The 24,824-nt window shown below is 33.5% G+C and overlaps 1 protein-coding gene across 2 annotated transcripts in view; it reads left to right on the forward strand.

Annotated features, from left to right (window-relative positions):
- CCDC172 (coiled-coil domain containing 172) overlaps positions 1-23,496 on the forward strand; it is a 59,323-nt gene extending 35,827 nt beyond the window's left edge. The window contains exons 6-9 of one of the 2 annotated variants that reach the window (XM_017963408.3): positions 1,105-1,206; positions 1,547-1,649; positions 20,719-20,806; positions 22,786-23,496. In XM_017963408.3, the coding sequence (XP_017818897.1) occupies positions 1,105-1,206; positions 1,547-1,649; positions 20,719-20,806; positions 22,786-22,821 (329 nt within the window). In that variant the 3' untranslated portion in view covers positions 22,822-23,496. The remainder of the gene's footprint in view (positions 1-1,104; positions 1,207-1,546; positions 1,650-20,718; positions 20,807-22,785) is intronic. The other variant, XM_035269211.3, reaches the window with a different exon arrangement.
- The last annotated feature ends 1,328 nt before the right edge of the window (positions 23,497-24,824 follow it).

A 24,824-nucleotide genomic window follows, 5' to 3' on the forward strand; every position in this document is an offset into this window, starting at 1 on the left:
AGTGAGCCGAGATCGCACCCCTGCACTCCCGCCTGGGTGGCAAAGCAAGACATTGTCTCAGAAAAAGAAAGAAAGAAGGGGAACGAGAGAGAGAGAGAGGAAGGGAGGAAGAGGCAAGGAAGGAAGAAAGGAAGGAAGGAGGGAGGGAATGGGAGGGGAGGGGAGGGAAGGGAAGGATACCTGATATGAAAAATTTCCTGGAAGAGATTAACAGCAGATCAGAGGCTGCAGAAGAAACCAGAGAATTTAGCGATAACTTTAAAAATTGAAACCCAGAGGGAAACAAAAGACTCCAGAAACCTAAAAAACTCCTCAGAGACATGTAGAACAATATAAAACAATCCAATAAATGTGTAAGTAGAGTACCAGAAGTTATGGCAGAAGAGAAGGAATGTTTGAAAATTTAGGAGATGGGTCTTAAAGGGTGAATTAGGATTCGTCATGAGAATAAAGGAAGGAAGGTAGAAGAAACAATATTAGCAATATTGTGAAAGCTAGTAGCCACATTGTGAGTACTATGCAATGTCATTTTTCATGTCCTTTAGTTATGAAAGATAGTTTTCTTATTTGGAACTTTATTTCCCTAAGCGATATTACATATTTTGAATTCTCTTTAGACTAATCATCTACTAACTTATCTTTTTGTATCCAGCTGGTGATTAATAAGTTCTGGTCAGTTTCTTAAAGAGTTTCTAGTTGGCCAGGGGAAGCCAGTTGGGGCTGAAAATTAACCATATGCTGCTTAGATTTTTACTGCATGAGAAAACCTTAATAATTGCTGACATGTAAGGCAAAGGCTACATACTTAAAATGGATTTGTTTGTTTTTCTACTTCTTTTTAGGATTGATTTTTTTCTGTTTCTGTGAATACCACTGGAATTTTCATGGAGATTGCTTTGAATCAGTATATTACTTTGGGTAGTATGGATATTTTAACAATATTAATTCTTCTACTCCATAGACGTGGATATCTTTTCAATTATTTGTGTTGTCTTCAGTTTCTTTTATCTATGTTTTATAGTTTTCAGTGTACAGGTCTTTTACCTCCTTGGTTAAATTTATTTCTGAGTGTTTTATTTTTGATGCTTTTGTATCTGTTTCTAGAAATGAAGTCAATGGAACATGATAGTAGCCAGTTAAATGAACTTCAAAAACAAAAGAATGAATTGATAGAAGAATTATTTACTCTCCAGAGAAAACTTAAAGGTATTACCTTCATGGGTTAATTTATTTTACTGATAAATATAGTTATATATGCATTGTAAGGGTATATTATTCTTTTAAAATATATTAACTGGGATATAGTACTATTATTGATATAAAAAGTAGATAAAACACTGATCAGTGTGAGATTTGTTATTTTTAATGTCACAAATTTTTAAAAGATTTTTAAATACATTTAATTGTTATATTAAAGTAGAAAAGTCGTTAGTATATAAATTGTATATGCAAGCACCAAAAATTAAGGAATTGTTTTTATGAGTGAATAAAGATAATCTTTATGTTTAATTTTCAAAATATTGAAACTATTTTTTAAATTGTTTAGTTTTTGAAGATGAAGAGAATGAATCCATTTGTACTACCAAATATCTAGAGGCAGAAAAAATAAAGATCAGTGAAAAGCCTCAAAATGATGAAGAATGCTTACGGTAAGAATTTCTTTTTATGTTTTGGTAAAATCAGGTAATTTGTTAAGTTTAGTTGATTTCAGTATAAAGCTAAGTCCATCAATTGTTAATTTAAAGTTCCAGATGAAGACACTATTTTCTTCTCTGTGTTTTCTGACACATGCTAGTAAGACAACGCTTGGGCTAGAAAGTGCTACACAGAAGTTCATGATGCATTGGGCTGATGATTAATAATGGTGAAATTAATTTTATCTTTTCTTGAGACTCAATATTTTTCACATCCCAAGATATAAGACAACTCTTCTTTCTGTTATTCCTAACTTTTAGGGAAAAATCATTGAAATTATTTCTCATCTTTCTAGATTCCAGGGGGGGAAATCAGTCTGCTATTTTGCTTGATATTTGTTACTCTGGTTTTGTTCCTAAAAAGTGAAAATGTATTTTCTGTATGGAATAGTTAGATGCTTTTTGCATTTGAATAATGAGTGTATGATATTTGAAATGACATAGTCATAAACACAAGAAGAAAAGAGCTCAAGGTTTAAAATTTTTTGATTAATAATTTAGTGTTACCTTTCCTGGCTTAATTTTAAAGTACCTATACTTTCTAGGTTTCATCTAAGAAAAGAAACCTCATTACTGGATCTGTGAAGAAGCAAATGAAGCCTTCTTTCACAGAAATATGTCCCCTAGAGCTGAAAACATGCTTCATATTAGCAGTGTCTTACCTCGGGCCATGATTTTAGTAGATTGTGAGAAAATGTTTGCAATTTAATTTTATATTAAGTTTTATAAGCATAAAATATCAATATCTTGGGTGATTTGTGTGAGGCAGAATGAGTTTTTAATTAATCGGCTCATACTTTTTTTTTTACACTTTTAAAAATGACGATGCCCACTAGTATCATTATAGTTAGTAGTGTGAGGGCTTCCAATATGAACTCCAGTTTTGTGGGCTTATCACTTAGTCATAAAAATGTACTCTGGGTTAAAATTAAACACATAAAGTTTGTTAGAAAATGCTTTTTCCTTCACAAATATTGACTTAGGAAATTTGGATAGAAATATCACGCCGGGTGCAGTGGCTCACACCTGTAATCCCAGCCCTTTGGGAGGCCCAGGTGGGTGGACACCTGAGGTAGGAGTTTGAGACCAACCTGACCCACATGGAGAAATCCCATCTCTACTAAAAAAAATAATAATAATACAAAATTAGCCAGGCGTGGTGGCACGTGCTGTAATCCCAGCTACTCGGGAGACTGAGGCAGGAGAATCACTTGAACTCAGGAGGTAGAGGTTGCAGTGAGCCGAGTTCAAGCCATTGCACGCCAGCCTGGGCAATAAGAGCGAAACTCCATCTCAGAAAAAAGAAAAAGAAAGAAATATCAATCCATGTATTTAGTTCATTCATTGCGTTTTAGCAGTTATTAAATTAAATGCCGGTATTTATTCCTACGTTTAATTCATTGATATGTGTACTTGGTTTCCCAATTAGCATGTTTCATAAGTTTTCCCAAGTGTGAAGAGTAAAGTCAAAGTAATGAGTATGAAGATTTTGGGAAAGAGGACTATCAATCTTAAAATTAATGCAATAACAAGAAGCTGATGATGTCAAAAATGATAAGATATTTATTCAGCTTCATCATGAAGACCAAAACCAAGTTGACATTATTACTAAATTTTGGGATAGAATAGTCTTTTTCATCTCTGTGTTCAAATGTATATGGAATTCCATGATAGTTGCATTTCTCTTAATTTCTCAGGTTTGACTTCTACTGGAGTAGATGTTATGTTTATAGCAGGGTTTCTCAAACTTGGCCTTGTTGACATTTTGGGACAGATTGTTCTGTCATGGGGGGGCTGTTCTATGCATCGTGAGATGTTTAGTAGCAACCCTGTCCTCTACCACTAGACACAGTAGCACTCTGCTTTCACCAGTTATGGCAACCAAAAATGTCTCCAGACATTGCCAAATGTCCCCTGGCAAAATGGGGAGATGGAAAAGTCACCCCTAGTTGAGAACCAGCTTTGTATTAAGGTTATTATGACTTCTACATTTATTAAACTTTAACCAGTAAGAAAGCAGTTACAGAGGAAATCTTTAATATTAGTTCATCTCTATGAGCTTATTGTTTCTAGTTTTAGTAATTAGACAACTTTAGTACATGTTTTATTTTGTCTATATTATTGAAATTCTTTTATAATGATTATGGTTCATATTTTAAAACTTAACCTACCATGTTCAGGTTATTTGTTGGACTCTATCTTGATGTTATACACAGAGAACCAGTGTTCTACTCAAGGTAGAGTCCAGTGGTTTAGTGTTCTCTATTTTAGGTAACCTTTACATTCATGATGGTTTAATGATTCAAATTCAGAATGACTTAATAGTTTCTGCTTTAGAAATAATCTGTCTCTATAAATATCAATATGTTTGTTTATTTAAAGTCTGTTTGAAGAGTAAGTGTGTAGCTAACACACATTAAAGCAGCTAACTTGTAAAATATTGCTATGATTAACACTTAAGCCATAGGTTGGGTTAATTCATCAGAAACCTCCCAGAGAGGTAACTATGACTGAGCTGTTTTTTTTCATATAATATAAGGAGAAATAAAGTAACAGAGATCAGACTCTTAAAAAGCAGTGAGCATGGTGGTTAAACCCTTTTGAATCCCAGATCTCCCTCCACTTCTGGTTCATCTTTCTTTCAGTCTTTGCATCTTGCACAGTCCAGGGCATATAGTGTTCAATAAATATTTGTTCCAGTAATTGAATCTACATATAATTGAATTTTCACTACAAAAAGATTAAAGTTCTTCATATATTTTCAGTGTTATTTGCAAAGACATGGTGTATTCTAACCACTAGGATAGTGCCACTTTGGAATGGATTATTTTCACTCCTGTCTTTTTCTGCAATGTGGAAAAAGCTTTAACCATGCTGACCTCCCCTTAGTTCCTCATTCTCTTATCCTAATGTGGTGAGGAGTGACTCAGTCTGATCAGTGAATTTGGAAAGGCAAACTGCGCAATGCAAAGACCAGCCCCTTTCTTTATCGTTTCTTTGGAACATGGCCTGCCTCAGAGTGTTTTTCCATTCTGCTTCTCCATCCCTCAAGTTTGATCATTGCTGGACTCCACAAGAGAAAGCCTGTGGAGTCCACTGCTACCTTTAACGGTGTGAGTTAAGTCAGTCTAATTCTGGGGTTTGATATTAGCAAACCCTTGCCTACAGATTTAATCTACATTCTCCAGTATCTACTATCTCAGTAATAAATGTGACATTTTTGCTTGCCTTCTGCCTTCCTTATTTTTTGATTGGGCACATTTCAGGCAGGAGAGTGTTACATATTGGGCCTCTTTAAACCCCTAAACTTATTATTTGAGACAGAGTCTTGCTCTGTATCTCAGAGCAAGGGATTACAGGCATACACCACCACGCCTGACTGATTTTTGTATTTTTAATAGAGACAGCGTTTCATCATTTTGGCCAGGCTCGTCTTGAACTCGTGGTCTTAAGTGATACACCTGCCTCAGCCTCCCAAAGTGCTAATATTACAGGCATGAGCCACTGCACCCAGCTACAAACCTATTATTTTTTTACTATTACCCAACACCAAGGTTACCAAAATGCACAATTCTTGATCATGATTTTTTTTTAATTTACAAACAATAACACAACAGGCAACTTCAGACATTTCAGGCAGTTTCTTTTCTTTTTTTGAGAGAGTTTTGCTTTTGTTGCCCAGGCTGGAGTGCAATGGCGTGATCTTGGCTCACCACAGCCTCCCGGGTTCAAGTGATTCTCCTGCCTCAGTCTCCCAAGTAGCTGGGATTACAGGCATGAACCACCATGCCTGGCTAATTTTGTATTTTTAGTAGAGACGGGATTTCTCAATGTTGGTCAGGTTGGTCTTGAACTCCTGATCTAAGGTGATCCGCCTGCCTCAGCTTCCCGAAGTGCTAGGATTACAGGCATGAACTACTACCGTTTTAGCCATTTTATTTCACTGCAAAACTTCTTTCTAGAATGGTTGTACATCCTGTGTTACTGATATTGTGCTTGTTTAATGCAATAGGAAGCTTGTTTTGGGACTAGATCTGCATAGGCAACAGCACCAGGTTTTCATTCCGAGCACTTAAAGATGGTGTGGCTTTGTTTCAGCACCGCAAAACAGGTCAACAACAAAAGGGAAAGAAAAGAAAAGAACAGAAGGTAGTACAGTTTTGCAGGGAGCATATTTGCAATGTAAACTGCATGAAGGTTAATATAGACCTGCTATGAGAGACTCTAAATGCATTAATGTCATGTCCTAAAGCAGTGCTGTGACCTCTTCAGTGAAAAAGTCATCTAGTTAAGTTGGTCATAGAGGTCACACTGTTGGTCCTCATATTTGTAAGAAGGCATAAACTCAGTATGGTATAAACATGCTTTCAAACTCTTTCAAGGGCACACAGATAAAAACATATATTTACACATGTATATATTTTGAATTTTACCAAATATATCTATATTTGAATTATGAGAATAGGCTATGTTGATTGAATAAAAAATTCAGACACTCCAAAGATGTGAAGTGTCAAAAATCTCCTTTTCCATACCCTTGCTCTGACACCCCAAATACGACTGCCGTTAAAAGTGATGTGTATCCCGTCATAATTTATTTCTGTTTGTGTGTGTACACACATGTACATATGTATCTCTGTGTGCATTTAGCAAAATCCTGATTATCAAACTTACTGGTCTGAAGTTTGCTTATTTATTAAAATGTAGATGTTTCCATTTTAGTTTGTACTAATTTTCATTCTTTTTAATGCTATTATGTGGAGATGTTATATTTATATAACCAGTCTCCCATTAACGGATGTAAAGGATAGTTTCTAAATGTTCATAATTAGACAAACTTTTATAAATGTATTCTTAAATACTTGCAAGAGTCTTTCTGTAACATGATTTAGAATAAGCAGCATTTAGTAGAGTAATATGCATGGTTATCCAGGCTCTATTTATAAAATAGTCTACATTATCTTTGCTCTTTGTTTTCACCAACAAAAAAGCTCAAAGTAAACAAGAGTAACAAGATCTCAGTTCTACAATATCTTCAAAATAGTAGTCAAACAATTGTGCATCTGTACCCTACCTATGTTATCTCCCTTTTAACATTTTTGAAATATGAAAATCCCCATTTAATTCCAGGTTTGTTCTTAGCTATATATTTTGCTGAATATTTCTGTTGACTCTGCATCTTTTCTGGTAAAACTTCATCATTTATTCACTAACAGAAGTGTCTCTACAGCATTGATTATGTGGCCTTCAAGCTAATAGAGATCCCTTGTTTTGTGAATCCTTGGCACATACTATACTTACTAAAGCTTCAAAGCAAATACAGAGGAAATTTTTATGGTAGACTCAATTGATTATTTTAAAAGTTATATTCTGATATAAATGTAACTTGTCCCATAAATTTTGAAATAATTTTATTATACAAGCAATACAAAATATTACAGTGATTATTTTCTAAATTCATTGTATCTTTGATATAATACAAATTTCTTTTTTCATTTTCATATGTTCATCTTTATAAATCAACCCCTTTTGATGTGGGTTTGGGAAGATGACAGAAGGTATGGGCTGAAAGGAGATGCCTACCCCAACCAACCCAGGATTTGGAGGAAGGGATTTTAGCCCTTTCTCAGCAGATTCCTCTGGTTTAGCCTTACCCACCTTGTGAAGGTTCTTACCTATCTGCTGGTGGCCAAGACTGAAGGGAAGAATTATAAAACTGATATTTCTACAATCACACATTCAACTTTCACACCCACTTTCAGAAATAAATTATATATAAAAAAGACTACTGAATGCCACTAAAATAGTTTAATATGAATTAATATAGAGATAGGGAAATAATATTTAAAAAGTCAGTCTATGGAAAAACTAGTGGAAAGTAGAAATAACTATTTATTAAACCTGAAGTGTGATTAAGAAAACCAAAAAGACAAGATTAATAAATTTAACATGTAAGATTTAAAATTGCATGGGTCAATAAAAGTCATCAACATTAAATGGCAAACTGGAATACAATTATAGTCATTATGATAAGCAAAGGATAATAGTTAAAAAAATATGTAATAGTTTATTAAATAATCAACTGATACAAATCCCTTAGAAAACATCAGATTAATGCTTTTTTATCCATGCATTTATCAAACACGCATTAAGTACCTACTTTGTACCATACAATATGCTAGTTGCTGGAGATACCAAAATGAGTAAGATAGTGTAATTCAGCTATACTGATTATCAATGAAATGCAAATTAAAACCACTAAATATTATTTATTCTATCAATTTTTGAAAGATCAAATAAGCATAAAATTGGCAAGTGTGTGGTACAGAGATGACTTATACATGCCTGGTAGCAGTATAAATGCTTAGATGTATTTGGAATGAAATGTAACACTTAACAAATTATTATAAGCATCTTAAAATGTTTATGTCAATAAACGTTATGACCCAATAATTCTGTTTATAACTTCTATTCTAATGAAGGCAATGCTAAGTACAGAAAAAGCTTTATGCTCACATTGGTGTTCATAGTAACGTGATTTATGTTAGAAAAAAATAGGAACAACTGAAATGCCCTGCTATAAGAAATGATTATGTTAATTACAGTGTAAACACTGGGATTACTACGTGTTTATCTTAAATAGCATTAATTGGTATGCAATTAATAGTTAACTGGGGGAAATGTATACAATAGGATTGAGCACACACTCAAATACACACACAAAAGCAAAACTAGGAAGCAAAACTGTATAATCATTTATATGAAAACTAGAGACTGCAATGATATATGCATGAATTTTAACAGCATTGCATTTGAGAACTAGGACTTTGGGTGAAATTTATCCTTTATACTTTAAATAGTAATGTGTACAATTCTGTGGCTAAAATGAGTATGCTGATAGTTAATGGTTTTCTGTGTCTCTGAGAGGTAATTGAAAAAAATATGTAATGATGCAGGAATTATAAAAATACATGGAACATAAGTTTTGCTAAACTAATTAGCAATGTTGGCCTATCATGGTCATTGTTTGATGATTCAGAGAAAGGTGACAATAAGCAATGCAAAGTGCCCTTAGTTCAGTGGATGAGGGAAGTCCTTCTTGACTCCTGTAGGCAATCAGTCTATGCACTGAAGCATGAGATATACTTACCATTATATTGCTTTGGATAGCTGCAAATGTATTAATATTCATGCCATTATCATCTGGCCTCTTTTGAAGCTAGCAACAGCAATCTTTTAAGTGCAGATCTAAATTCTACAGCTTGATTATATGCTAAATAGGGAAATACTTTCTATAATTTGCTCTGAATGCCCTCCTTAATTCCAGTAGTCTCTCATTCTTATTTTTAGGTAACTGAAAGGGTGAGTGGTCACCACCTAATTCTGATAGCCATGAGAGGTCATACAGAACCTGTAGTCCATTTGAACTGAAGAGGTGGTATGGTGGGAATATCTCTACCATTTTATTTGAAAAGTAAATATATTAAAATAAAGGCTTATGCACATTTCAATAGCAGCATCCATAATATATTTGTAACTCTCCACTTAAGTTTCCACTTAGTCTTTAAAAATATTTATTACAAGGGTTTTTATGCATATGTAAATATCTGATGCTTAAAATGAGTAACTTATTATCTTTTCTTATTAAGCATTCCTTTAGATTTCTCATTTGGATTCCTAAAAGTTGAGACAGGACACAATGAACTTCAATATGCATATGTGCTGCATAATGGCATTTCGGTCAACAGCATATCATATATCTAACAATGGCCCCATAAGATTATAATACTGCACTTTTTATTTCACCTTTTCTATGTTTAGATACACACATTGTGTTCCAGTAGCCTGTAGTATTCAGTACGGTAACATGCAGTACAGGTTTGTAACCTATTTGCATATGCTATACTCTATAGCTTAGGTGGTATGCTATCCAATCTAGATTTGTGTAAGTTCACTCTATGATGTTTATACAATGACAAAATCACCTAACTATGCATTTCTCATAATATATTCCCATTGTTAAGTAATGTATGACTGAGTGGGGTATTTCACCACCCACCCTTATTATAAATATTATGTTTCTATTCCCCAGTGGTCCTTAAAATAATATATGTAAACTGTATGTAATTTCTAAAGGATATGAATATAATGAGCACCTGTGAACTAAATATGAGCTTAAAATGAGCATCTGAGAAATAAACTGGAATATTACCAATAACTTGCATTAGCTATGGCTCCTCTTTTAATCCATAGTCCCTTAATTACCCTAGATATCATTGATGTCCTATATTGTATTTCGTTTTCTTGTGAATGTGCATTATATAATGTGATTCATTTTCTTGTATATATATAATTTTCTTTATTGCATTATACAACTAGTGTTAGTTTACAGCATGTATTTATCGTCTATCATATATATATACATGCACAATCTATTGGTTATTTTGGTTTATTTTTTGAGTTATGTAAAAATTATACTATCTGGGATTTGTATTTTATTCAATTTTTTTCTAAGATTTACCCGTGTCAGTGAGTGTAGATGTGTGAATATAGCATATTTTTTCTCTTTTTAATGGACATTTGGTTTGTTTCCAGATTTTTGCTATCACCAGCAGTGCTACTGTGTACATGCTGGTGCACATATGCAAGAGTTGTTCCAGGATATATGCCTGTTGGAATTGCTGAGTGTAGTGTATATGAATGTTGAATTTCACAAGATGACGACACACTATTTTCCAGTGTGACTAAGCCAGTTTATATTCTCATTAGCACATTATGAAATTTCCTGTTGATCTCCATCCTCTTCAATGATTTTTAAAGACTTTAGTTTTTGCCAATCTTGTGGACATAAGATGGTATTTCATGGTCTCTAATGGCCTAGTCCTGACTATGTAGGTGGTTGAGCATATTTTGCATCTGTTTATGGCCCATACATTTTTTTTCTGTAAAATAACTCAATTATTTTTCTACTAGATTGTTTGGGTCATTCATCTTTTTCCTATTAATTTCCAGAAGTTTTGAATAATTGGTCTTTTCAATAGTTGTGAATTCTGTCTGCTAACGAATTAAAAATATCTTTTCCAAGTTTATGGGGTTTTGTTGTTTGCGTTAGGCTGTTCTAGTTGAAGAATTTCTACTTTTTCTGTGGTTGAAATTTTTAATCATTTTTCATAGTCAGCAGTTTTGTTTCTTGATTAACCATATTCTATTGTGTATTTCAAAATAGTCACAAGAGAGGATTTTAAATGTTCTTATGATAAAGTAATGATAAATGTATGAGGTGATGGATATACTAAATACCCTGATTTCACTGTTGCACATTATATACATGTATTAAAACATCACACTGTATCCTAAAAATATGTACAATTATTATGTCGATTAAAAACAAAATTAGAAAATTAACAAATAGGAAATTTAACATTGGTGCAGCACTATTATCTAATAGTCTATATTAATATTCCCTTGTTATCTTAATAGTGTTCATTATAGTTATTTTCCTTCTTTCTTTTTCTCTTCCTTTCTGTCTGTTTTCCCTTCTTCCTCTCTCTCTTCTTTTATCTAGGAACCAAATGAGGATTACAAATTATGTTTTCTTTTAAGCTCTTTTATTCCAGAAAATTTCTCTCCTTTTTTGTCTTTCATTACATTGACACTTTTTCTGAGGTGTCAAGGCTAGTTGTTTTCTAGAATGTTCTTCAATTTGTACCTATTTGTTCCTTTGAGATTATATTCAAGTTAAATATTTTTTCTCAAGAATATTATGTGATACTGTGTCTTTTTCAGAGCATTATATCATGAGGCACATAATGTCAGTTTGTTTCATTTTTGGTAATGTTAATTTTGATCCCTTAGTTAAGATTGTGTCTGTCAGATTTCTCAAAGCACTATTTTCCATTAGTAGTACTAAGTAATATATAGGGTGACTCTTTGATATCTTGTGCATATTCTTTCCCCAATAACCCTTCTCTTAGCCATTTATTGTCTGCTAATGATTTCCTCCTGAATCAGTTATTACAATGATGGTGGCAAGATGGTAATTTCTAATCATGTAATTATTTATTTGTTTATTGGTAAAATTCTTTTAAAAAGAGGTTTCTGTTTCCCTGTCCCACCTCCCCCACCTTTTCTTTATCCTTTAAAAAAATTGTCTATGTACTCATGCATTTTTTAAAATTACATGTGTCATAATCTATTACTGTCATTATTAGTTTTGATGACCCAACTGTTCCAAATTTGGCCAGAGGCAATCCCTCCGAAATTGATTTCTGTGTGTTTTTTAAAAAATCACTTTCTTTCCTTCTGGTGCAAGAAAGTGTTCCAGGTTCTTCTTATACATTTCCTCCCTCAATCCTGGAACCAGTTATTTTTTCAAGAAACCCTATTATCTTTGAGTTGGCAATAGTATTTAGAAACTCAGACCACAGTTCTAGATGTGGTCATTGCTACTGGATGTCATTGCTTCCAAGTACTTTAAGTGGACAGAACTAAAATTACCATTTTTTAAATGGTAAATTTATACAGTCTCCTCCAATTCAAATCCAAATGACTAGGTTTTCTTCTCCTCCCTCTGTTCTGTATGTACATCTTTCTTCTTTCTAGTTAAAGCTCTGGTTCTCAATTATATCAATGTAATTATTAATTCCCTAAATCCTACAAATTATCACAAAATAATTTTAGAATTACCAGCTGTGTACCCCCACTAACAATAAGCCTACTAAATAAAATATAAGATTCCTTTTTAATCCTTAATGCCTTACTACACATCCCACTGAGGGTATATAGACTATTGTGTTCAAGATTTACTTTAATTCTTTTTTATTTTTTCCTATGATAATAAGTTTGAAATGCAGTTAGGCTTATGCATTTCTATTTGTGTTTAACTCAATTGTTCTTTTTGTCTAACTTTCGAACTCTTTTTCTCAACTTTATTGATTGAATTTTATTTGATAAATAAGTAAAACATCAGCATGATTCAGAAGCAAAAGTATATGAAAAGCTACATCCAGAGGAGCTTCATTCCATTCTCTATCCTACTAAATTTTCATTCACTACTGTAGGTTACCATTTTTGCTAGTTTTTGATTCATCCTTCCTGTCCTACTTTCTCTAAAAATAAACATATATCAATTACATATTCTTATATCACTTTCTCTTTCACAAATGTTGGCACATTGTATATAGCCTTTTGTATATTTCTGTTTTTTATTTAACAGTATATCCTGGAATTCATTTTATATTAGTTAAAAGATTATCTTCATTTTCATAGCTGTATAATACTTCACTGTAATAGATGTACTATAGTTTATTCAAACAGTTTCATATAAATAGACACTTAGGTTGTTTCCAATATTTTGTGATTACAAATAATGCTTCAATAAATAATCTTGTGTTTATGTTGTTTTGTATTTATATAGTATCTTACTAGCTATGGAGTGGCAGTGTCAAAGTGAAAATGCAAATGTAGTTTTGTTGGATCTTGCCACATTCTCCTCCATTGAGGTTACATGTAGCATTTTGAATTTTCTCTAGCAATATTTGAGCACATTTTTTCCTATAATATTGCCAGAAGAATTTGTTATCAAGTTTTTGAAGTTTTGCCATTGTAATAGATGAGAAACAACATTCTTGTGTAGTATTTGGTAAGTCTTTATTATGAGTCAAGTTGAGTGTTTTTTATGCCTTTAAGGATCATTTGTTTTTTTAACTACCTCTCTATGACTTTTCCTATTTTTCTATCAGGCTTTTGGTCTTTCTTGCCAAAATTTATTTATATATTATGGAGATTAGTTCTTTATCTGTGACATATGTGCCGAATGTTTTCTTCTGGTTTGTTATTTATCTTTGAACTTTACTTATGTTGATTTTTGCCATACAACCTTTTAAACATAATTGAATTTAATACTTCTTTTCTTTTATTGCCTTTGTGTTTTGAGCCATAGTTTAAAAGTCTTTACCTACACCCAGCTTATCAAATAATTTATCTATACTTTCACTTTGACCTTGTATGGTTTTATTTTTTACATTTAAATCTTTGATCCATTTCAAGGATATCCTTGTGTATGCTGTGTAATGTAGATCCAATTTTAGCTTTGGCAATCCATTTACATCCATTTGCAAATGACTATCCAGTTTTTCCAGCACAATTTAATGAAAAGTCTATCTTTTTTTCCCCAGTGGTTTGAGGTGTCACCTCTATCATCTACTAGATTTCCATTTATACTTGACTCTATTTGTCTCCTACTATATCCCACTGTTCTATTTATGGGCCAGGGCTGCACTGTTTTAATTATAAAAGTTAAGTAGTAGGATTTAGTGGCTGGTAGGGCTCATCACTGCTCTTTGTTTTTCTTTCTCAGGGCTTTCCTAAAAAGAAAAACATTAAAGAGCCTTACTTGAATGTTTATTTTTTTCATATAAACTTTAGGATCAATTTGCCTAGCACCAAGGAAACAAATTCATATTTTTATCAGGATTATATTCAATCTGATTTAATATAGAAATAATTAACATTTTTATGATGTCCTATGAAAGAGAAAGTTATATTTTTTATTGATGAAAATAAAGGCTAGCTATTTTTGTATGCTAATTTTATATCTTGCTACCTTACTAAATTATTTTATTGTTTGAGTTGTTTTTTTATTCACTGATACTCTTGAATTTTCAGTTATATTGTCATGTTACCTGAAAATTGAAATAACTTTGTCTCTCAAACTCTTATGCCTCTAATTATTTTCTCTAGATTACTTTTAATGGCTAGTTCTTCCAACTTAATATTAAAAAGTAATAAAGGGAACAGACACCCTTGTTCCTGACCTTAAGGAGATTGACTTTAGTGTTTCCCAAGCAATGAGATGCTTCCTTTAGGATTGACATATGTATTTTTTTATTGGGTAAAAATAGTATCTATTAATTCTGATTTCATCAAAAGTTTTTATCAGGGATAAATTTTTAATATTTTAAATGCCCTTTTGGCATCTCTGAAGATAATCATATTTCCCCTTGGAAATATTAATATGGTTGATTACATTAATGAATTTCTAATATTGAACCATACATTCATTCCTGGAACAAATCCTAATAGATCTTAGTATATTATTTGCTTAGTGTGGTATTGGATTCTCTTTACTAATACTTTATTTATAATTTTTGCATTAGTATTCATAGACATGTATATGTGTGTATATAAGTATTCACTATTGATCATGTCTGGTATCAATGTTGCATTTGCTTTGGGAAAATAAATTCACTGTTTTCCTTATATCTTTATAGTTTAGATCAATTTATGTAGTTTTTGGATTATCTGGTGTCTCAAAGTGGTTTTGCTTTTGGTCCATAATACAGTTGTTAATAAACTTTATCAGCAAAACAAAACAAAAACTTTCTTCACTTCAACTATGGTTAGTGGATGAGACATAGACAACTTTGCATGGGCTGTAATGTTTAAAGACAAGAAAGAATCAAGAAATGGAAATGAGAAGCCCTGGAAAGACAAAAAGAACATCATTAAATTAAAAAACGCCACAACCCTCTCTACCTAAGATAAGAGAGCCATTGATTTAAACAAACTGCTTCCACCCTACAGAAGCCAGGGCTCTCAACTCTGAGGCTTCAGACCTTTTCTCAGTGTTTCCCCACGTGGGGAAGAACTCACTTTCTGAGGGCCATTTAATCTGCATTTCATCACCCTTAGGTCCCCTTTTTCCTTTCTTCTCTCTACCATTGAATTGTTACTTAACTCTTTCAGAGCTGAATTTAGAAGTTTATTTCCCTACTTACAAGTAATTCCAAATTTTGTGAAATCCTTTATTTCCTTCTTCGTTTGTATATATAACTAATAGATGTTTTACTTTTTATTATTTTATTATTTTTTAATTGCATTTTAGGTTTTGGGGTACATGTGAAGAACATGCAAGATTGTTGCATAGGTACACACTTGGCAGTGTGATTTGCTGCCTTCCTCCCCATCACCTATAATAGATGGTTTTATTTGGTTTTTGTATTGAGAGATTTTTTCCAACATTCTTTTTCCTTTAGGAAACTTAAACATTTTTAATTAAAAATTTTTTAATTAAAAAATTTAATTATCACTTTATAGGAACCTTGACTTCTGTCATTTCCTTTTTAAAAGCTACATGCAGTAAATTTACCTTTTAGTATACAGTGAACTGGCAAAAGTATTCAGTTATGTCACCACCACTGCAATCAAGACACAAAATACTTTGATGACCCTAGAATGAACCTTCCTGCCTATTTATACTCATTGCCTGCGTTTCACTCACAGCCCCGATCTGTTTTCTTAGTTTTGCATTTTCCAATACATCATACAAATGGAATAATATTATATGTATCTTTTGTCTGGCTTTTTAGGTTTAGCATAATGTATTCAAGATTATATTGTTTCATATGTCAGAAATAATGGTGGAGAATTCTACAAAAATAATGAAATACTTTAGAGCACAGATACAAGAAGCTCAGAGAGCCCCAAGCAGCATTAAAGAGAAAAAGCAAACATCTATACACATCATATTTGAACCTTTGAAAAACAAAGATAAAGAGCAAATCATGAAGGAAGGCAGAGAAAGAGAAGCTACATTATATATAATGAAGAGAATAATTATAGAAGACCTCTCATCAGAAATCATGTAAACCAAAAGACAAGGGAATGATGTCCTAAAGAGTGAAAGTAAAAGCTGCCAACTCAGAATTGTCAGTGAAAATCTCTTTCACAAATGGAGGCAAATACAGATATTTTTAGACAAACTCAAGTTGATTGAATTTCTTGCCAACAGACTACACTACAAAAAAGGGCCATATACGTGTTTCAGAAAGACGAACTATATCAGATAGAAACTTGGAGCTATGCAAAGTAATAATAAAATTTCAGAAATGGTTCAAATGGGCTGGGCATGGTGGCTCACACCTGTAATCCCAGTACTTTGAGAGGCTGAAGTGGGCAGATAGCTTGAGTCCAGGAGTTCAAGCCCCAGAGTTTGAGACCACCCTGGGCAACATAGAGAGACCCCCATCTCTACTTAAAAATATACAAATAAATGAAAGATAATGAAGATAAATATAAAATTTAAATTACACTTTTAATTGCTGAACAAATGGGTGACTAAAGCAAACAAGTAGGAATATATTCTAAGTTTGTAGCATATGTAAAAAGAAAAATGCATGATGGTGACTGAACAAAAAATGGGAGGGATAAACTGGAAATAAATGTTTAAAGTTTCTTATCCTGTAAGTGTAGCAAGTGTTATTTTTTTTTTTTTTTTTGAGACAGAGTCTATCTTTGTCACCCAGACTGGAGTGCAGTGGCTCTTGATCTTGGCTCACTGCAACCTCTGCCCCCAGGGTTCAAGCTATTCTCCTGCCTCAGCCACTCAAATAGCTTGGATTATGGGCATGTGCTAATTTTTGTATTTTTTGTAGAGACAAGTTTTCGCCATGCTGGCCAGGCTAGTCTTGAACTCCTTGCTTCAAGTAATCTGCCTGCCTTGGCATCCTAAAGTTCTGGGATTACAGACGTGAGCCACCGCGGCCTGGCCAAGTGAGCAGGCCAGTAATTATTTGCGAGTACACAGTAATAAATTGAAGATGTGTGCTAATCCAAATGCAGGCCTTACAACTTTAAAAAATACAGTAGACCCCCCTTATTTGCAGTTTTTTTCTGCAGTTTCAGTTACCCACATTCACCCATGGTTCCAAAATATAAAATGAAAAATTTTATAAATAATTCTCAATTGCACACCATTCTGAGTAGCGTGATGAACTCCTGTGCACTTCTCCATTCTTCCCCGGACGTAAATCATCCCTTTGTCCAGTGTATCTGCACTGTATATGCTACCTGTCTGCTTGTTACTTCATAGCCATCTGGATTATCATATCAACTGTTGTGCTATCACAGTCTTTGTGGTAACCCTTACTGCACTTAATGATGGGCCCAAAGCACAAAGGTAGTGATGCTGGCAATTCATATATGCCTAAAAGAAGGTGTCAAGTGCTTCCTGTAAGTGAAAAGATAAAAGTTTTTGACTTAGTAGGGAAAGGAAAAAAAAATTGTATGCGGAGGTTGCTAAGATCTATAGTACATTAAGATATCTTGAGAGAGAGAAAGAAAGAGACCACATCATATAACTTTTATTACAGTATATTATAATTTTTCTATTTTATTATTAGGTATTGTTGATCATCTCTTTCTGTGCCTAGTTTATAAATTAAACTTTATCATAGGTATATATTTAGAGGAAAAATCATAGCATATACAGGGATTAGTACTGTCTACAGGTTCAGGTGTCCACTGAGGGCATTAGAGCCTGTATCCCCCTTGGATAAAGGGGGACTACAGTAAGTATAAATAATAAGTCAATAGAATAGATAAAATGCAATTGAAGAAGATGTTTCAAAAGCAGGTGGAGAGGGAAAGAAGAGAGCAAAGCACAGATAGAACAAATAGAAAATGATTAGAAAAATCTTATATTTTAAATCCAGCCATATGAATAATTATATTAAATGAAAATGATCTAAATATAGCAAGTAAAAGACATATTATTACATTAGATAAAAGAGTAAGACACAACTATATGGTTTCCACAAGAAACTCACTTTGAATATAAGGACATAGATAGGTTACAAACAGAATGGAAAGCAATATCCTATGCTAGTGACCTGGAGGTTCCAGTTTCTTCATATCCTTGTCAACACCTGGTATTGCCTATGTTTCATTTTAGTTACTCTAGTGAATGTTTAATAGTGTTTCCTTATGCTTTTCTTTGTTTATTTCCCTGATCGTGAATGAAATTTAATACCATTTCCTATTTTTGTTAGCCATTGGACATCTTATTTTGTTAATAATCTGTTGTTTGCGAATAACCTGGGTGTAATCTATTGCTTCTTATCTCTGCTTTTACTTTATAATGGCTTTCCTTGTTGGATGCTTCACAGATTTTTGCTGCAAACACATTGTTCGCAAGCTCTGAGTCCTGTGGGTCTAAATTTGTTAAGGTTTCCTTTAGAGATTTTCTTTTGCATTTGCTGGTATCTAGGAAATGCCACTGATTTTACAACTCCTTCAGCTTCCCCTCGAGGGTCAGGGCTCAGCAAAAGTTCAAATCGATCTATTCTTCTCACCTTGTTGCTGGCCCAGGAGTTGCTTAAGTTTGGGAGAGTAGTGTTGTTCCTCATATCTCCCCTCAGGGCAGCTTTAGCCTCCTAGCTGCCTAATTCCAGGGTCTGGCTTTCCACCTCTTCAGCCACAGCTCCTAGATTTTGTTTATATTTTTCTTTTCAAAGAAAAAAAAAGTTAGTCATAATGCCAGAAATGGAAAACTTATTTTTTACTATTTTCCACATTAAATACAGGCGTCAAATAATTTTTTAAAAAATTCCTCAAAGTCCATGCTGATTTGACAGTAAGTTTCCAGATTACATTTATAATCATCAAGTTTATATGATACTAGCACATTTGTTGGCTGTTTGTTTAAGATTTACTGTTTCTCTTGCCTCTCTGAGCTTGCTTTGAAGGGACCCAAATATACCACCCTGAAATTATGCCACATTGTCATAAGGATTACCTCGGCAATTGAGACTCAATAGATACAGGAAGAGTTCTTTCCCCTTTTAGGCTTTATCTGCTTAAACGTAAGGCAAGATAAGGGTGCCACTCTAATACCAGGGAAAGAGGAGGTACTGCTATCATTGAAGACAGAGCCAATACCAAGATGAGTATGAATAAATTGATTTTAACAAAAGTAGCCCTTCCATTACTATATGCACATATTTCCATATATTCTAGCTCCTTAAAATCTGATAAAAAGAAAAAAACAAAAATACAAAAAAAATTCAGTATAAACATTTAATTGGATTTTTCTAGAATCATTTCAAAGTTAATTTCTTATAGTATAATTCAGAGGAGACTGTCTTATGCTGGTTCAGGGCCCCTTTGATTGGTTGCTGTGAATCTCCTATTTTTTGGGAAACTGGCCCATTTTCAAGATAGATCACACAGCACCTAACTCCAGAAACTCGATTTTGGTTTGATGGTTTCAAACGACAGTCTCTCACAAACTTTAACAACTCCAAATCCCCTTTATTTCATTAAGACCGTAATAAACCTGAATCTAAACCTATTTTTTTTTGTGATTCCCAATGCATGTTAATAAAATTTATGTACTATTTCACGTTAAAAAAATTCAAAATATTCAAAAGATTAAAGACTTAATGGGGGAAAGAAGCTTAATTGGGAAAAAGAAAGATGTTGCTTTCTCACTCCTAAAGTATATTTTAATTATACACATATATTATAAAGTTATAGTTTAATTTTAGATTGAAAAGAAATCTCAAGGGTCATTTTTTTTTATGCTTAAAAATTTTCAGGTGAGGTTCAGAGAAGCTAAATATTTTAACTAAGCTCATTCAGTTTGCTAGTGGCCAGGACTAAAATAGAAATGTTAAGACATAGTACTATATTTTTTTCCACCACCTGATGTTCCTCTTTTAGTTATGATAAGATTATTAAATGTCAGCTGGGTGCTGTGGCTCATGCCTGTAATCCCAGCACTGTGGGAGCTCGAGTCATCTGAAGTCAGGGGTTCAAGACCAGCCTAGCCAACATGGCGAAACCCCATCTCTACTAAAAGTACAAAACTTTGCTGGGTATGATGCCAGGTGCCTGTAATCCCAGCTACTCAGGAGGCTGAGGCAGGAGAATTGCTTGAACTCATGAGGCAGAGGTCACAGTGAGCCAAGATCACACCACTGTATTCCTGCCTGGGTGGCAGAGCGAGACTCCGTCTCAAAAAAACAAAACAAAACAAACAAAAGTATTAAATGTCTATTAGTCAGTCTACCTTAATTTCTTTATGAAGATTTTTAGTGCAAAATTATAGAGAATTAAAATATCCAAATTCTTTAGTTTTAACTTGAAATTCTGGCTATAGAAGCTACAAATTTGTCCCTCTCTATGCAGTAATAAAATTATAGTTTATTATTGAACTAATAGGTGGAATTTTCTTTTCAAATAGACTTAAAAAAGAATTAGAACTTTATAAAGAAGATGACATGGAAAGTGTTTATGAAGCTCTTAAAACAGAAATAGAATTTCTGGAGTTGGTAAGTTATTGTTGATTGTTTAACTTTTGATCAGCATTATTTTACCTACTGGCAAGAATGGTTTTACTGGTGTACAAATCACTGAACTAGTGTTTCATCCCTCTGCAAAAAACAAAAAAGCAGTAATGAAGATAACTAAGATCAGGCTATACATCTGTGAAGTGTTTTGAGTTCCTGGAGAGTTAGGTATATTTTTTAATATAACTTGTTACATGAAACAAATTATATTCAAAGAGAATATGTATGATTTCAAACCAAGTTAGAAAAACTTTAGATCTGACCTCATAACATTTCCTTGACTGAAACTGTTATTAGAGGATTAATGCACTGAAGGAAATGTAACTATCATAATGCCTTAAAAGCTTTTTATTTTTGATAGGCATAAATTATACTTTTATTATATTTGATCCTAAAACTTTCTTATTGCATATTTGTGTGATCTCAAAAACCTTGAATTTAATTATTGGAAGTGTATTTTCAGATTGTATGGGAGCGCTTTAAATTGTTTTAACCTCTTACTTTGGTTGTTTATAAAATGAATACAGTATTGTCATACTCTATTTTAGTGAAAGACATGAATAGCTTTATCTTAAAATATAGTTTTAATTTGATATATTGCATATTGTTACATGTTTATTTTATGTAAACATTTTCTTGTTCAAAAATGTTTCAATATGTTATGTTTGAATTTATACACACACATACACACACACACACACATATATATATATATATAAAACTTTAAGTTCTGTGGTACATGTGCAGAATGTGCAGGTTTGTTACATAGTTATAAATGTGCCATGGTGTTTACTGCATCCATCACCCCGTCATCTACATTAGGTATTTCTTCTAATGCTATCCCTCCCCTAGCCCCCCATCCCCCAACAGGCCCCAGTGTGATGTTGCCCTCCCTATGTCCATGTGTTCTCATTGTTCAACTCACTTATGAGTGAGAACATGTGTTTGTTTTTCTGTTCTTATGTTAGTTTGCTGAGCATGATGGTTTCCAGCTTTATCCATGTCCCAGCAAAGGACATGAACTCATTTTTTTTTATGGTTGCGTAGTATTCCATGGTGTATATGTGCCACATTTTCTTTACCCAGTCTATCACTGATGACATTTGGGTTGGTTCCAAGTCTTTGCTATTGTGAATAGTGCCACAGTAAACATATGTGTACATGTGTCTATATAATGGAATGACTTATAATCCTTTGGGTATATAGCCAGTAATGGGATTCCTGGGTCAAATGGTATTTCTAGTTCTAGGTCCTCGAAGTCACCACACTGTGTTCCACAATGGTTGATCTAATTTACACACCCACCAACAGTGTAAAAGTATTCCTATTTCTCCACATCCTCTTCAGCATCTATTCTCCTAATTTTTTAATGATTGCAATTCCACCTTGCATGAGATGGTATCTCACTGTGGTATTGATTTACATTTCTTTAATGACCAGTGGCGATGAGCTTTTTTTCATATGTTTGTTGGCTGCATAAATGTCTTCTTTTGAGAAGTGTCTGTTCATATCTTTTGCCCACTTTTTAATGGGGTTGCTTGTTTTTTTCTTGTAAATTTGTTTAAGTTCTTTGTAGATTCTGGATATTCATCCTTTGTCAGATGGGTAGATTGCAGTAATTTTCTTCCATTCTGTAGGTTGCCTTTTCACTCTGATGGTAGTTTCTTTTGCTGTACAGATGCTCTTAAGTTTAATTAGATCCCATTTGTCTATTTTGGCTTTTGTTGCCATTGCTTTTGGTGTTTTAGTCATGAAGTCTTTGCCCATGCCTATGTCCTGAATGGTATTGCCTAGGTTTTCTTCTAGGGTTTTTATGAATTTATATTTTTTATAAAAACTTTCACAAACATAATTGAGAAATGCCCAGAATTATTGTAATGTTAAATTTAGATACAATTTATGTAATTCTTTTATTAAGAATTTAGTTTTCCTCATGAGTAATTATTATGTTTTCTTTTCAGACATTGGCACAGAAAGATCTTCAGGAAAGCAAATAACTTACAGAGAATTGATCAGCCACTGAGATTTGATCAGAGCATCTTAGAATCAAATCTTTGTGATAGATATATGAATGGAACCCATTACAACAGATTCTTGTGGAGAATATGGGGGTTAAAATATTCAAATGGTTAATATCTAGAAATGGTGTGTTAGCCCTTTAAGATAATTTTTTGTCTTGTTACTCAAACTTTAAGAGTTCCTCTGTGGTTTGACTTTGTTTCTAAAGGAAGGAAAAAGAGAAAAAATAGATACCATGCTCCCAGGCTTCTTATATCCCTCTGAACTTCAAGCTGACCTGTCCTTTCTAATGTATATGATATGGTTTGGATCTGTGTCCCACCCAAATCTCATGTTGAATTGTGATCCCCACCTTTGGAGGTGGGCCCTGATAGGCAGTGATTGGATCATGGGGGTGGATTTCTCATGAGTAACTTAGCTCCATTCTTCTTGGTACTGTCCTCGCTGAGTGAATTCTTCTAAGATCTAGTTGTTTATTAGTGTATAGCACTTTCCCACTTTGCTCCTGCTCCCACCATATGAGATGTCTCACTCCCACTTTGTCTTCTGCCTTGACTGGAAACTTTCTGAGGCCTCCCTAGAAGCAGAAGTCATTATGCTTCCTGTACAGCCTGCAGAACCATGGGACAATTAAACTTGTTTTCTTTATAAATTACCCAGTCTCAGGTGTTTCTTCATAGCAATGCAAGAATGGACTGATACACTATAGTTTTCATTTTTTGTTGTAGCTTACTTAGCTAAGGTCCAGTGAAACACACACAGGAAGAAACATTCAGTTTATTGCCCAGTTGTGTCGGTGCCACTTCTACTAACAAAGGTGTGTCCTTTCACTTTAATTATTCTCTAATCATAAAATGTCTGTTGACAGAGATTCTCTGAGGACCTTCATCTGTAAAAGTGTTCTTACTTTTTCCTGTGTGTCATAAAGTCTGGAGCACCTGAAGCCATTTTCTGGTTAATGCCATTGTTGGTTATAATGAAATAAATTGTCCATGGGGATATGAATCCCAGTGGATTATGAGGTACATAATCTCCTTACAGACATCAAGTTTCATTTTCTTTGGTGGCCTGAAATACTGCAACTGAAAACAGTGTAGTTAGGGCAGGATCATACTTGGTATTGCTACCAAATTTCCAACATCACTTGTCTTTCTCCTGTTACCATTTCTGACTAGGCAAAGTCTATTGTCTAAAAGTATATTGACTAATATAAGAATCATATGACTCCTTTCACATGACTCCTGAAGTCATGTGAAAAAGATACTTGCACACACATGTTTATAGCAGCACAGTTCGCCATTGCAAAAAAGTGAAACCAACCCAAATGCCCATTAATCAATGAGTGGATAAATACATTGTGGAATATATATTCGATGGAATACTCAGCCTAAAAATGAATAAACTAATTGCATTCACAATGACCTGGATGAGATTGGAGACAATTATTCTAAATGAAGTAACTCAGAAATGGAAAACGAAACATTGTATGTTCTCACTCATGAGTGGGAGCTAAGCTATGAGGATGCAAAGGTATAAGAGTGACACAGTGGACTTTGGGAACTCGGGGAAAGGAGGGAAGGGGGAAGGGTTAAGATACTACAAATTGGGTGTAGTGTATACTGCTCAGGTGATGGGTGCACCAAAGTCTCACAAATTACCACCAAAGAATTTACTCTTGTAACCAAATACCACCTGTTCCCCAATATACCTATGGAAATAAAAAATTAAAAATAAAATAAAAATGAAAGTGTATTGAAACAATTCAACAATATCCTAGATTGGAGTAGGTTAGGAAAAGGAAGAAAACTTATTGGGGATATATTTCAAAATACTGAAGGCTAATGTTAGAACCACATTTTCTTTTGTGGTTTTAATTGAATTCATTTAATATCAAATATAAAATACTTATGAAATCCTTTTATCTATTAATGTTAAGGCAGAGTACTTGGGTTTGCCTAAGTCTCAGAGCAGGGCCTACGCA

The sequence above is a fragment of the Callithrix jacchus genome, chromosome 12, assembly GCF_049354715.1.
Source record: "Callithrix jacchus isolate 240 chromosome 12, calJac240_pri, whole genome shotgun sequence".
Taxonomy (NCBI): Eukaryota; Metazoa; Chordata; class Mammalia; order Primates; family Cebidae; genus Callithrix; species Callithrix jacchus.